The sequence below is a fragment of the Mixophyes fleayi genome, chromosome 2 (assembly GCF_038048845.1).
Source record: "Mixophyes fleayi isolate aMixFle1 chromosome 2, aMixFle1.hap1, whole genome shotgun sequence".
NCBI lineage: Eukaryota > Metazoa > Chordata > Amphibia > Anura > Limnodynastidae > Mixophyes > Mixophyes fleayi.
In genome coordinates, this window is record NC_134403.1 from 40,439,895 (window position 1) to 40,455,070 (window position 15,176).

Consider the following 15,176-nt stretch of genomic DNA (forward strand, 5'->3'; position numbering starts at 1 on the left):
AGTGAAAGATGCAAGTGATATCGTTGGAGGAGGGGCCAGTTTCAGAACAGAAAACACATTCCCCCATGTCTGCTCATGGCTTGAGCATAGGGAGAACTTAACATTACATCTAGCATATACATTTCCCTGTGCTGGGCACAAATAATGGCTGCTACTCTTATTACTCTGTCAGAGTTGTAATAGGCCTCCCTAAAAGATACTCTTCTTGCTCGGATGCTTAGCTTTGAAGGTTGTCCATATTCACAATTGTGCTACATACTCTCCATTTCTTTATGATTGACTGGAGAGTGCTCCACAGATAATAACTAAATTAGCTTATGAAATCTGATTATATCCTTTCCTAGATTTTTTTCCTTGAATTTTCTTAGACCGTTCTTTCATCTTTATGAAGAAGCTCTAGTTTGGAAATACACAAAAACTGTGGGACCTCTCATAGATAGTTGTGGATTTATATTTAAATCAACAGAAAAACTTGTGTATTTGTGTGCAGGTGGATCCAAATAAATAATCTGTCCTCGAATTGCGTCAGGCTTTATTTAGGTGGATTAAGATGACTCTTAGCAAAAGAAAATATTCATAAGTATTCATACCCTCTGCTAAGGGGCATATTCAATTCCGATCAGCGGTAATGCGCGTTACCGCGGAAAATGGGCACTACTGCCGGTAATACGGTATCGCAATAACGCAGATTTTCGTACGCAGCCCGATGGGCTGCGAACGAAAATCCACGTTATTGCGGTACCGCGGATTAGGTTCGCGGCCGTTCCGGCGCAATCCCGCGGATCGGGATCGGAATTGAATATGCCCCAAGAATTCTGAACAAATCCATTTTCATTCTAAGATGTACGAAAATAAATGACAAAAATGCCAAAGGGGGTGAAAGCCTTTTAAAGCTCTACCACCGTGCATATAAAGTGTGTGCTGTCCGGTTAATGCTCGATAAAAATTAAATGATCATACTAATATTACATCATCTGACGTATGTTGCAGAAATATTGGCTTAATCAGTAAGCAATACACAATAGGCGAAGATTAGTCGTTGTTGATTCTAGATTAGGAATTTATAATAAGGTCAAAAGTGGATCAATGGTATAGCAGGTTTATAGACTTTAGATAAGGCTTTAGTTTCCGCAAATATTTATTCTGGATAAGGCATATTACATTTTCATTCCAATCATTGTTCAAGGTGTATATAATGCAAACAAGTGTCAACTAACTTTACCTGGATTGGAACTTTGCACTTTGCTAAAGTTATTTTACAGCATATTTCTGTGACATTAAATTCTTCTGACATCAGTAGATCAACTGCAAGTTTAAACACCAAGAAAAAGAAGTAATGTTTGAATCTACGTAAAAGGACAAAACATTGAATATTGTGTAACTTATATGTATGTAGAAACACCTGACACTTACTCAGTAATACAATAAGCACAATGTTGAATTCAAATATAATACATTCAGTTTATTTTTCTTCAAATGTGTTTACACTCAGAAGGGAAAATAATAACAACCAAACTTTCACCCCCCCCCCCTAACCCTTCACATTCAGGAGACAGCAGTGTCATAGTGGCTGACACTGCTGTCTTCTATAACTTCTGCCATAGACAGAGTTTCTTTGACTGTAAGCACACAGTATCAGGCCAATACTGACACAGGGCGAGTAGAATTTATGGTGTCGTTACTAGGTGTAACAGCGTGGGGCACTGCTGGGTATAATGCACGAACATGGTGGGAAAAGTACATTTGATAGGTGCATTTTACCATCTCATCTTTAGATAAGTGTTTCTGTCGGTCTGCCAACAATAAGGCCCAGGAGGGTGAATTGACCTGTGTGCCCGCCATTAGGAACCAAGGGCCTGATTCATCAAGGAACGCATACAGAGTGCAACATGAGTTTGTTTTAAAATTCCCGTAAAATCAGCTCTGCGTACTCCCGAATGGATCGGAAGATACGTGCGCTGAGGAATCTGGCTGTAGGTCTGCTCTGCCCTACTACGCAGGACACTGCAAGATACGTACAATGCCTATGTGGAATATAAATTTGCAAAAGAACATACAGAAAGAAAAAAAAAGTTATTGAATTAAAATCACCTGTTAATATAGGAATTTGTCACAAAACAGTAAAAAAAAAAAAAAAAAAAAAAAAAAAAAAAAAAAAAAGGACGCTCCTGATTGCAAACATGTTCTAGCATGCATACGTGACTATCATCACTAGTAATCAGGACTTGGACTAGTCCTGTAGCTGGGGCAAGAGATACAGCGGAAAAACAAGTAACTTTGACATACTCAGTGCTTGAATCGGACATGGATACGTGCGCTTGAGTTTGGCATGCCCCTACTTATAATGACTACGGGTCTCTCTCTCTCTTATATATATATATATATATATATATTGTGGCAAGAGCCCGCTACTGCAGAAGCACACGCAAACAACAACTTCCTTTTTATGGTGCTTTATTGTCAGGATGGTAAATGTTTGACACCGTATACTTGCACAGCAATCATGGAGACCCTAAACACTAGCTATACATAGTCCAGCTCTCTCTCAGGACCAGCCAGCTAACCCAGCATTGGTCTCTCTGAACAAATGAAACAAACAAGCTTTTATACATGATGCTCCTCCCCCAGCCTTAGCTTGATGGACAGGTGACACACCCACCTTCTCTTTAAAAGACACGCCCTGTCTGTTTGCTGAGAGGAAGGATTTCAGATCATGTAAGTTTAACCAAATTTAAACTATTGCTTTGCATACATAAGTCTTCACTCTAGGTGCATTACTGCACAAATGTTTTACTCTACTTCCCTGCTTTCTCTGTATATTGCCAGCTAAATGTCTCCTTTTGTTACAATATATATATATATATATATATATATATATATATTTTACACACACACTATTGTATTTAGTTACTAGTGACACAGTTTGCTGCTCTTACAATGAACTGATTCACCTACTGGAAGAACAGCTCCTCTTCTAGTTTCCCTCCTATGTTTGATAGGCAAATTAAACAAACTACATGCTCAAAAGACCGATGAAAATGTCATCTTCCTATATGATTAGCTCCAATATGAACCGAAAAATAAAAAAAAGGAAGAGCGGCTGGAAAGTATGTAATAAAAGTACAGATGGAGGAGCCCTGTTCTCCGTCCTCTCCACAGCATGTGTGCAGAAGGATAAGGCATGAAATAGCTTTTGTGTCTGAAATGTAAGTTTCCACAAGGATTAGAGGACGAGGCTGCCAGCTGGGAGTTAGAACAAAGATCACAATCGGAAGGGCACAGGCTCACATTGCTCTGTGCAGACTCCAAAATGCTCTCCAGAGCCTTCCCCCCCCCCAAGCTGTCACTGCACAATAACCTATCTATAGAGGAAGTCATCAAGAGGGTAAGTTAGTTTTAAGCTTTGTAATAGCATTAAATATATCTGATGCATAAATACAAATCACTTTCATAGGATGAAGCTGAACTGTAGGAATGTGTCATTCAGCACTTACACACACACACACATAGACACACACTTCCCAACTTATAGAGCCATGGATCATATATGGAAGGGGGCATTGAGGACTAGAAGTGTGGGAAGATCCACTGTATAGTTTCAGGGAGGTCTACGGGACAAACATCACATGTGCGGACGTCCACCCTATCAGATCCACAGACAGCATTTACTTGATGTATGGCAGCTGTCAGATTGGTCACACACTACATGGATGGCCAGGATCACATGGTGCATACTGTATGTAGATAGTGTGAGCCAGACAGGATATCGGCAAACAGGGATAAACCAGATGAGGTTTAACGCATCTCTAATCAGGGCTGGCGCTACCATAAGGCGAAACTAGGTGCTTGCCAAGGGCGACCAATGCCTCCTAAAAACACTGAATGAGTAACAATGTCACTCATTCAGTGATTTTATTGACACCACACACACACTTACTGAATCCAGTTTTTCTATTTAGAGTATTAGACAGTTTTCACAGAAAATAATTTTTTACATCTTTTTATAACCATTTAGATATTGGGTATAATAAAAATAAAAAAATCCTTTTATTTAAGTGTAGGCGTAAACGGCACCAAACAGCTGAAATTGTGCAATTTGGTTGGCTGACCACGTTAATTGGGCAAACTTGAGTACACCAAGACAATCAATGGTTTATTTTCAAATTGTGGTAAAGAAGAGTCTCCCTGTGCTCCGACACATCCGGGGAATGAACCTGGAGTATGTGCTAGCACAGAGAGAACACAGCTTTCCTACCCATGAACAAGCTATGACTGCTTGGCACACACATTGTTTGACTTGACATTGCCTTGATGCCTTTGGTAATGTGATAAATACACACAGCTGAACAGGTCACGGAGCCACAACGTAGTTCTTTAAACATTCTTTCAGCACAGAATATACACCAATTGTTTGTGTACCCACAGGCTTACTTCCCAACTGTCCTAATTTCGGCGGGACAGCCCTGATTTTAGGGCCCAGGCCTACTGTCCAACCCACCGACATGTCCCACGGTTGGGAGGTATCTTCTAACACATCAACTTGCCCCGGGGAATGGGAGGGGAAGGGAGGTATCTAAGGGGCAGCCTAGTGCTTTACAGTGCTGGACAGCCCTCTGGGGGAGTGGCCACATCCCCACCTTGACATGACCACGCCCCCTGCCCCAACACCGGATAATAAAATGTTGGGATGTAGGAACCCACAACAAATCAATTTGTACACTTAGCAGTGTATCTGTATGATTCTATACGACTCCTCAGTACAGTCAGTAGATGGGCGCGATAAAAAACTGAATGTGTGTGAGGTAATTTTACAATGTTTAAATGCGGCTCTCCAAACATCCAATCACAAAAATTTAAAAAAAAACAAAAAAACAAACAAACGGTGTTTGGTGACAAACGAGAAATAATTTGACTGAATCCATAAAGAGCTTAAGCTGTGTGTGTAAAATTAGACTCAGGAATCACATGACACTAGGGGCTAGATTTACTAAGCTGCGGGTTTGAAAAAATGGGGATGTTGCCTATAGCAACCAATCAGATTCTAGCTGTCATTTTGTAGAAGGTACTAAATAAATGAAAGCTAAAATCTGATTGGTTGCTATAGGCAACATCCCCACTTTTTCAAACCCGCAGCTTAGTAAATCTAGCCCTAGATGTCTGATCTGCTCTCTAACACGATACACTGTACAAGGCGAGGAACTATTCATGTAGAAAGCAGGAGACACCATCCTATGCACCTCTGATGTATCCGCTGCACAATTGCTCAAGTGGCCGAGTGAAGTTTAGCATAGAACAAAGACATTTATTGCCACTGCTCAGCAACTTGTTTGGAGGAATGTGGAGACAGGCTTATTGGTGGTGATCCCTTACCCCCTCTTCTTTACATCCTGCGGCCTAGCAGAACCAGCACAGCATGTTTCAGGAAGGAGGGAGGAATGTTACGCTAGTTACGTGATTTCCCGATTTCTCCCCCTGATATGCGAAGGTGACTGGAGATTAGAACAGGCTGAAAGGGCTGCAGGGCTGACATCTGAGTGTAATGAGATGTGTGAGTGGTACAAGTGAAAATGGAACCCCCCCTCCACTGATTTCAGACATAAAACCACAGCCCTTACACTACATTAGTGGTTCTCAGACTCAACGCAAAGACGCAGCTCCCAACATTTCTAATAGCCAAAGAGCAGCAATCAATATTTATAAAATCGGGTGTTCTTTCTATTGTGCCCAGCTGGCCTTTGGGGCGTATGACTGCACCGGGTGCAACTCCCTCCCATCCCCCCCAACAGTCCCAATTTAGGCGGGACAGTCCTGGTTTGAGCTTTGTCCCGCATGACACAAAGTTGGGCGCTATATTCCGTTCACAGCTCCTCAGCGTATTTTCTAAGGACTATAAACGGTCATGTTCCGCACACATTACAATTCATGGAGCTGGTCACCGATTGTGGCATAGAATATTATTTCTCACATCTTTACAACCTAGAGTTCGCATTAAGGCATTTTTTTTTTTTATAGGTCTCGATGCACACTTCCAAATTTTTGCAAGACATTTATAGAGAAAATGAAAATAAACCATTATAAAATATTGGACATGTAACATCCACACATACAGCAGAGAATGCATCCAATCAATCCCCTAGGCCAGTGTTGGCTAAGCTGTGACACTCCAGGTGTTGAGAAACTACAAGTCCCAGCATACCCTTCCAGCCATAAGCTGCTATATATTGGCAAAGCATGCTGGGACTTGTAGTTTCACAACACCAGCGACATCAACATACCTTATTAGCATCACAGCTTCCTGTGGAGGAATTCACTTAGCAGCGAGGTGCTACCAGGACGTCCATGAGGTACTTCGCGGCACAGATATGACGGACATCTCTGCTCATTTTTCTTCACAGCCCATAGAGGTGCAAGGAAAAATAAGCAGAGATTTCTACCATAACTGGCGGCAATATACGCGGTGCAACATCCACACGCCACATCACCGAAAATTAAATTCCCCTCCCGGCATGAATATTGGTCCAGCCCTAAAGAGATCTGCCAGTGGGGTGTATAGTACATTGGGCATTATATTATGTTTTACAAATATACACTAATATAAGTGCAACCACCCCTGGTCAAAAGGTCAATTCCTGCACAAATAAACATTTTGTCTCGTATCATTAAGTGCTTGGTAAAAGTTTACTTATGAGCTGGTGCGAGGAGACGGACTAATAAATCTAGCAGCTACGGAGACCGTCTGTACCGCACAAGTGATACGTCTGCCATTCAGAGGAGTAAGAGGCATCAGACTCTGAAATTGAAGCTTTGACTGTATAACATTCTTCTCACTGAACACTTTGATCAAGCTCAGATATGTGAAAACCTTAACACACATCAATTCCCCCATCTGGATGGTGTTTTCAGCAGCTCAGGCTGTCAGAAATGATTAAGGAACTTGGATGTTAACTAAATAACTAATGTGTGTGCGTTCAGCATGATTTATAATTGTAACATAGCAAGTAGAGTGTCAGGTTCCACAGTAAAATCAGTGGTGCCAGCATCTAATATAGCAGCGACTGCTTTAAATTTACGGCTATAAAAATATATACGCGATTCTGATTTGTGTTTTGAAACGTAGGGCAACGTCTGTTATCCATGTTACAACAAAACATTGAAGACGAATTGAATTGCTGCATCCACTCATGTAGCCCGACTCCAGCTACTCGACTGTAGAGAACACTATCAGCTAATAAGTGTCTAGGGCAGCACGGTGGCTAAGTGGTTAGCACTTCTGCTTTACAGCACTGGGGCCATGAGTTCAATTTCAGACAATGGTCTTATCTGTGAGGAGTTTGTATGTTCTCCCCGTGTTTGCGTGGGTTTCCTCCGGGTGCTCCGGTTTCCTCCCACACTCCAAAACATACTGGTAGGTTAGTTGGCCGCTAACAAATTGACGTGTGTGTGTGTGTGTGTGTTAGGGAATTTAGACTGTAAGCCCCAATGGGGCAGGGGCTGATGTGAGCGAGTTCTCTGTACAGCGATGCGGAATAAGTGGTGCTATATAAATAAATGGTAATAATAATAATAATGCTCAGTAACTATTGTTTTTGGCAGCAAGACTGACTGTACAGTCAACATGTTACATTTACTGTGTGTTTCAGCTGTATAGTTTCTTCTGTATCCCTCCTTCTACATGCCAGTATAATATTAGCCATCTTCTGAGGGGGTATAATATAGTATAATAGTATTACAGAGAAGGTAGACATTCCAAGTACTGGCAGAAACATGCTCACTGTGCTCCTGGGAAGCATTCTGTGACATCATCATACTGTAGGAAGTCTGCCTGATTTCCGCTCATTGGCTCAGAGTGATCACATGAGATCTGTGTGCCAGGATCTGCAGCCCACAGGACAGCCCAAGGCAGCAGCCGATTTAAATAATGCCTAAGGCATTTTGCAGGAAGAAGTAGACAGAGGAGCAGTTTTATATCTGATTTTGCAATTAGACTTTTACTCATTTCCTGAAAGACACCTTATAAGAACAGTGACTGCACTCCAGTTAAAACCAGGACAGTTCTATTTGGTGAAAGAAAACCTATACATTTCTTTTTGCAAAAAGGATATTCATACATTAGAGCAATTTTTGCTAAACTGGAAACATCACTTACAATGTGCCACTTATCTTTTTTGAAGCAAAAAATATTGCTTATACTATAGAGCCTGGTCATAATGTATATATAATGTATAACAAGTCTAAGAGGTCTAAATGACACCTCACAGTTTTTCACATTATCATTTCTTACCACTGCAAATTAACATTAAAATTCTTCAGCCAGGATAGTGTCTCTTATAGGATCCTGTCCCGGTGAATACTCTATAGTAAAGTGATCACTTTCCCTACAGGTTCCTATGGCCTCTGCAAATCTGCGAAGGGGAGGAGCATGAAGCCCGCCGGGGAGGGGTCCCTCAGCCGCCATGCTCTCCTCATAGGATAGAACAGCCAACGCCGTCTGCAGAGATTTCACAGCTTGATCAATAGGGTACATTCTGAGCCCCCATAGACACCTATGTGACCAGAAATATCTGCTGCGATCCTCCAATAACAGCTGACTTGTTACTTTAAAATGATGGAATGTCCCAAAACTGTAGTTTCCAGGAGATTTACCGTGATATATGCTTCATAGTTTTTAAATCTACACCAAGAGCTAAAGTCATTTCACCGACAGACTGCCCCTCATGTGCGAGTCCGACTTGACCTAAATAGCTCGTGGAGGAGAGGTTATGTTTTCCAGGCCATCAGACACTTACAGGAACACTGCTGTGAGTGCTTACTCAGTTTTATCAAATCTGAACCAAACATCTCTCAAGTATGGAAGCATTTTACAAAATATATATGTCCCCTTGTTATTTATGTCAGCTATGAATGCTGTATAGACATGGGGTTTTTTTTCCATTTAAGGTTTAAAACACAAACTGGCAATCCCCCAGCACAATAATCACTAGTACTGTGAAAATGAAAGGTGTAGTACAAACAAGAAGAGGGCGCATACAACACACACTTCAGGAATTCAGCACAAGCTCATTTTTCTTGACCGATTTAAACAGAGAACGTGTTATATCAATCAGGTATTTTCAAACCTTATTGTCAATGACTCTTATCAAAGAGCCAATAGAGATAAGAGAAGGAGGCGTGCGCACCGTAGGCAAACATTCATTGTATGCAACTTAGTCAGATAGTACAGGCTTGGAAAAAAAATATGTACCTGAATGCCTACTGCGCTACGGAATATTCTGGCGCTATATAAATAAATTATAATAATTGCAAAAAAAACCCCCAAAAAAACCCAACACCTTGTTTCTGCAAAACTCTTCAAGACACGCCATAAACATCTAGTTTTCATATTGTATAACAATACTGTATTACACACATTTTAGAGGAGTGGAATCTGCAGAGTGGAATCTGTTGGGCTCCAAGAGCCGGGTGGCAAAGTGAAAACAGCCGGGTGGAGCACTCAGGAAATAGGTCCCGGGGAGAACACTATCAGTTTAAGTATAAAATGTCCAATGTCAATTCCTGTCAACAACCCATAAGGAGCATTCAGTTGTTGAGTGGTCTGGTGATGACCACTATCGCACTACATGTGTGGTCATTGTGCAAATACACTGGGTGTGCCCAATGGAATCTAGCCACACATGACACACTGAATATAGTTCCGGCGGTTCGGCCCCATGTGACACTGGGTGTGGCCAATGGAATCTAGCCACACCTGACACACTGGATATAGTTCCGCTGTTCTGTCCCATGTGATACACTGGGTGTGCCCAATGGAATCTAGCCACACATGACACACTGGATATAGTTCCGCTGTTCTGTCCCATGTGACACACTGTGTGTGGCCAATGGAATCTAGCCACACATGACACACTGGATATAGTTCCGGCGGTTCTGTCCCATGTGACACACTGGGTGTCCCCAATGGAATCTAGCCACACATGACACACTGGATGTGCGCAATGGAATCTAGCCACACATGACATCGTCCGGACATTCTAGCCCATGTATAGGACACTTATCACAGGTAAGTATAGTTGACTTTTAACATGACCATTGACCAACTTGCATAGTGGAAGATCGAAGACATAACCCAACAGTGTTGTAATTGCTACTGTGGTAATCAATTATAGAAATCAATATTAGAATATTTAATATGTAGAATATACATAATCTAGATTATGCTGGAACATTTCAAAACAACTTTTTACCCAAAAACAACTCTCAACCTCTCTAGCTACCAAATATATAGTGAGCAGTGTCCTCCATTCTGTGCCGTGGTCTCTGACAACGCTCTTCCAGTAAAGGGTAAATGTTTAAACCAGTTTCTGTTTTCAAATATCTTAAAACCAGGCAGTGGATAAAAGGAAGACAGGAGATTTATTGCCAGCTGGGTAATAATCAACTGCAACTAGTTGTTAGAATTTCTGATCAAAGTCTTAATAAACTTGCTACACTCTATAAGCCTTTAGCACAGGAAGTTCATGCCCCTTACAAGTGTTCACAGGCAAACAAAACACTTGCCAAAGTATCTCAGTGTTACAAAAGGCTTTGGTTAATTTATGGGGGCCCCACAGGCATTAACACTTTCATTTGCCACCAAAGTACTTCAATAGACCTTACAAATATTTGTCTCTCCCTGATAGAGGGCTTAGGTTTGAGGTTGAAATATAATCTGTGTGCACTGTCCAGTAATATATACACACACATCTGCTGGAGAGAAGTCGCTTTCAATGTTTCTTGAAGAATATTTCACAACCAACATCTAAGCAGCCGGCAAGGGGTGGGGGAGAGACCTAATTTATCAACGCTCTCCTGCTTGGATCAACAATGTCTCTTTAGAGTCAACATGAAATGGGACAAGAGGTTTTAATAGACTGCACGGTGACCAACTGCAGTACACAATGATACCGTTCATTACTGGGGCTTCAGGAGCAAGAGAAGAGATGGGAAGTCAAAACATAATTACAAAGCCTTCAAAACAGATTTTTAATTAAAGGATCATGAAGTTAAATATAAGAACAAAGTCCAAGATTACAAGAGGTGCACAGAAAAATATTTATTTCCAACAAAATAGCATTAAAAAAAAAAAAAAAAATCAACACCATCATCCATTATAAGACAGGCGGCTCACACAGAAGTCCATGATTATAGCCTTCCATGAAAAGGACAAAGCATTGAGTTTAGTGTTCTATATAGAAGAGGTCATAGATCATTCTCTACAGGAGAACTCATTTACCACCAACAGCTTCTTTAATGTGTACCCATCATCCACAGAGTGTACCTCGTATACAAAGGCTTCGGTTTTGTACCAGTGCACATAAATGTTTCACCTAGCGCACTTCAAGATGGACGCTCTTTGGAAGGTCGCAGGGAGGTGGTGAGCTGTACAAAAGTGTACATGTTGCATCACAGACCAACCTCCCAGCACTTTAGAACCTCGGCTTTCATTAAATTAAAGTCCAGTGGTCTCCTCTCCGCCCCTCTGGAGATGTTGCCTATAGCAACCAATCAGATTCTAGCTGTCATTTTGTAGAAAGCACTAAATAAATGATAGCTATAATCTGATTGGTTGCTATAGGCAACATCTCCACTTTTTCAAACCCGCAGCTTAGTAAATCTAGCCCCAAGTGTTTGTGCACAGTAAAAGTGCAGCCTTCCATAAAGCAATGTCTACTTCTTCTCCACCCCTTTATCTTAATGTAACAATCTTGCTCTGCATAATGAAATGGTTTTTCCACAAAACAGAGGATACCGGTGTATATCTGGGAATGTAGCAATAACTTCTATCACAGGATTCCCATCAATAAATGATGACAGGGTACAACGTTCTAACCACGGAATGTGGATGTACTTACAGTGCGGCTCGTACGTTGGTGGGGGATCCCCACAGGGAACACACTCCATGTCCTGAAACCCACCAAGCTTAGTCTTCCTATAGAAACTGCAATAAAAAGCGTTATGTGTATCACTAATTACATTCATTACAGCACACACACAAAAATGCATCGCTTTTGTAAGATACAATGTGCCGCTAATCCTGCCCTTCTCCCCTCCCTCATTTAATTACATTATCTTTCTATAAATGTCCAATGACTCATATGATCATGAAGTTCTTCTCTCTATAGTGCATATTTCGCTACCAATGAGGACAAGTCATCTTGCTTACCTTAAATAGTAAGGTTTGAACAAAATCTTTCTTAGAGTACAGTTTTACTGCACCAATTAAGGCTGGGTACACGCTACAGAAAATCTCTCCCGATATCGTTAACGATTTTACCAACAACTGAAAGTACCGACCAGCATGTCCATTCATGTGTACACACGATGTACATTTTACAAGATTTACCTTCATCGGTCATAATCATCAGCTGAAAAGATGGGGACTCTGCATACTCCATAGAGATCTATGGACACTGCCGGTCATAAGTGCATACACACTGCAGAAGTGGAACGACACCATTCCATCGTTGTACGAGATTTTTAGTCCGTTTATAAAATCAAATATGATGTCCTTTGGAACAACAATCGTTCACCAATGTGATATCAGACAGATTGGTCATTTATGATGCGATTGGCACGATATTCAGGTGAAAAACCTATAGTGTGTAACCAGCCTTAGTCGACCGGTCACTTACGCATAGTGGAGATGGTTACTTTGTGAACAAGACAAATATATTTATGAAGATCTAAATGAGCCGGGTCATCCATTAGGCAACCTAGATTACTCGAACCCAGTGTTGGCTAACCTGTGACACTCCAGACGTTGTGAAACTACAAGTCCCGCATACCCTTCCAGCAATAAGCTGCTATATATTGGCAAAGGATGCTGGGACTTGTAGTTTCACAACACCTGGAGTGTCACACAGGTTAGCCAACATTGCTCTAAACTGTTTTTATGTTGTCTAGTGTCCTGTGTGGTCTTAATCAGTCTCTGAGATGCACCCTATCAATTCACTATGAAACAATGACCTCAAGAGGAAGCACAAAGCTAAGCTATAGTCTCATAAAGACTGGTTCAATCGACATAAAAGAGATATTGATGAAAAAAATACACAAAAAGTTTAGTATGTAATTAATGTCGGTCATATAGGACTTTAAATGTGAAATCACTCAGTGGATTTAGTGAGGATTAAATCAAAGTTTCAGAGTAGGTTCTCCGATTAAGAACAAGTCATAACGACCTCCAGAGAAACCGGAGAGGATTTTTTCACTTACTTAAAATCAATGGAAAAAGTCAAAGATGTGCTTAAATTTTCCATTATTCTTGCTATCTTTCTACAGAGATGAGATTACCGTTTAGCGTGTAAAAACAATGGCTGCATTCCTGACAACATGGCTGTTAGCAGTTACTGCAGTCAGCCATGGTCACTGCAAATTTGGAATTACAACAGAGAAGTTTGTGGACCCAACACAAGCCGAGTGGAACAAATACTTTGAAATACATAAATGAAATTATAACCAGAAAGAGCCAAACGGTAAAAAAGGAGGCCGTGCATAAAGTTTTAGTGAGAGCAAGTTCAGTCATTGTGAAAAGTTAAATAAAGAAAATGTAACTTCATAGCAGCCCTTTATACATATACAGTGATAAGCAATAGGGAACAGACTGGGAAGGAATTCTAGTAGTTTAAAAACAAAGATGCCTCTCATTTTTGGGAATAGAATTGAAAGATTGAAAACAAGAATTACGGTACATCCAAACATTAAAATGTAATTTTGGGTGGAGTTCATGAACTTAGAAATACAGAGTTCATAAATGGTGGATATCCCAAAGCAACCAATGGTACATCACTGCTCTGCTCTATGGTATTAAGGCTGGCAGCCAGAAGTGTTGTCAATGCCCCTCCCCCTTTCAACTTCCCATTCGCATCATTGAATCAGGCAACCAGTAGAAGCATAAAGACGTTCTGAAGTGGAATCACTGTAACATGGGAATGCAACATATCAGCTCAGTAAAACATCTTCTTATAGTAAACTCCACCCGAAATCATATTTTAATTTTCCAGTGAAGAAGTTCTTTAGTACATCTCTTCACCTGTACACAATGGAGGACCCAGTGTCCTCACCAGTTCCTAATGAATTGATAGGCTGCATTAAATTGAATGTGAACAACCTCTCTGATAGCAATCAAGTAAGTACTGATTAGGAGTTTATGCTGGAGGTCACAAAGATTAACTAATCCTTCTAAGGAGGAAAAGTGAAGGTGTTGCCCATAGCTACCAATCAAATTCAAGCTTTTATCTAGTACATTCTAGAACATGATAGCGAGAGTCTGATTGGCTGCTATGGGTAACACCTACATTTTTCCATTTAGAAGCTGTGGTAAATCTACCCTCAGGTGCCCCCTTTTCCAAGTACCAAATGCTACAGACTATCAATTGTGCGAAATACAATACTATCCTGACCGTACTGATAGGTAGCCTAGGTGTGCGCCTGTTTTGAAATAGGCGCCGACTGTTATAATTATGTGGGCAGCTCTTGAAAGCCAATGTGACAAAAGCACAAGATGTTCACAGAAACAATAGAGGACAAAGCAAACGTTCAAAGCCTAATACTTAAAAGGTCCAGAGGTATTAAAAGGAACATGGCAGGGACAAAACTTATTGGAATGTTATAAAATGACGTGCCTATTACTTTACTAGTTTGGCTTTAGTAGGAATATTCTTAGCATAAACCCAAATATTCAGTGTATGGTCCTAATACCCGGATCCGCTGTCTTCCAGATGAACCCCATCATAGTTATATCATGTGAGAAGTGGCTATGAATTCTGAACTTAAGGATAATAATCACTTCTGCACGTTTACAATAACGATGCCCCGTGGCAGTGAAGGCTCCGCAGTACAAGGGCGGCTTAAACACATTTGTGCGAACACAAAAGACGATGGCATTAAGAATTCAGAACAAGTTTCTTGCTTTAATTGAGAGATCCTTTTTTTTTTTAGACCATTAGAAAAATATTTCACTCCTCTCGACGGCTAAGAGCAGTGACAATTAGTATTTTCATGCTATGCAGAGAATTCGTTTAAATACAGAAGAACTAGGGCAATAGGCCTTTGTAATGCGGAGACTAACGAGCAGCGAGTGCGCCTTTCTAAGCGGTATTTAATTGATTTACACTTGTCAGAATAAAGCCAGTAAACTTGGT

At 40.9% G+C, this 15,176-nt stretch overlaps 1 protein-coding gene across 1 annotated transcript in view; it reads right to left on the bottom strand.

Moving 5' to 3' along the window:
* Positions 1-15,176, bottom strand: part of TNFRSF19 (TNF receptor superfamily member 19) — a 53,371-nt gene that overhangs the window by 11,893 nt on the left and 26,302 nt on the right. The window contains exon 5 of the mRNA XM_075198840.1: positions 11,889-11,974. Coding sequence (XP_075054941.1) covers positions 11,889-11,974 — 86 coding nt within the window. The remainder of the gene's footprint in view (positions 1-11,888; positions 11,975-15,176) is intronic.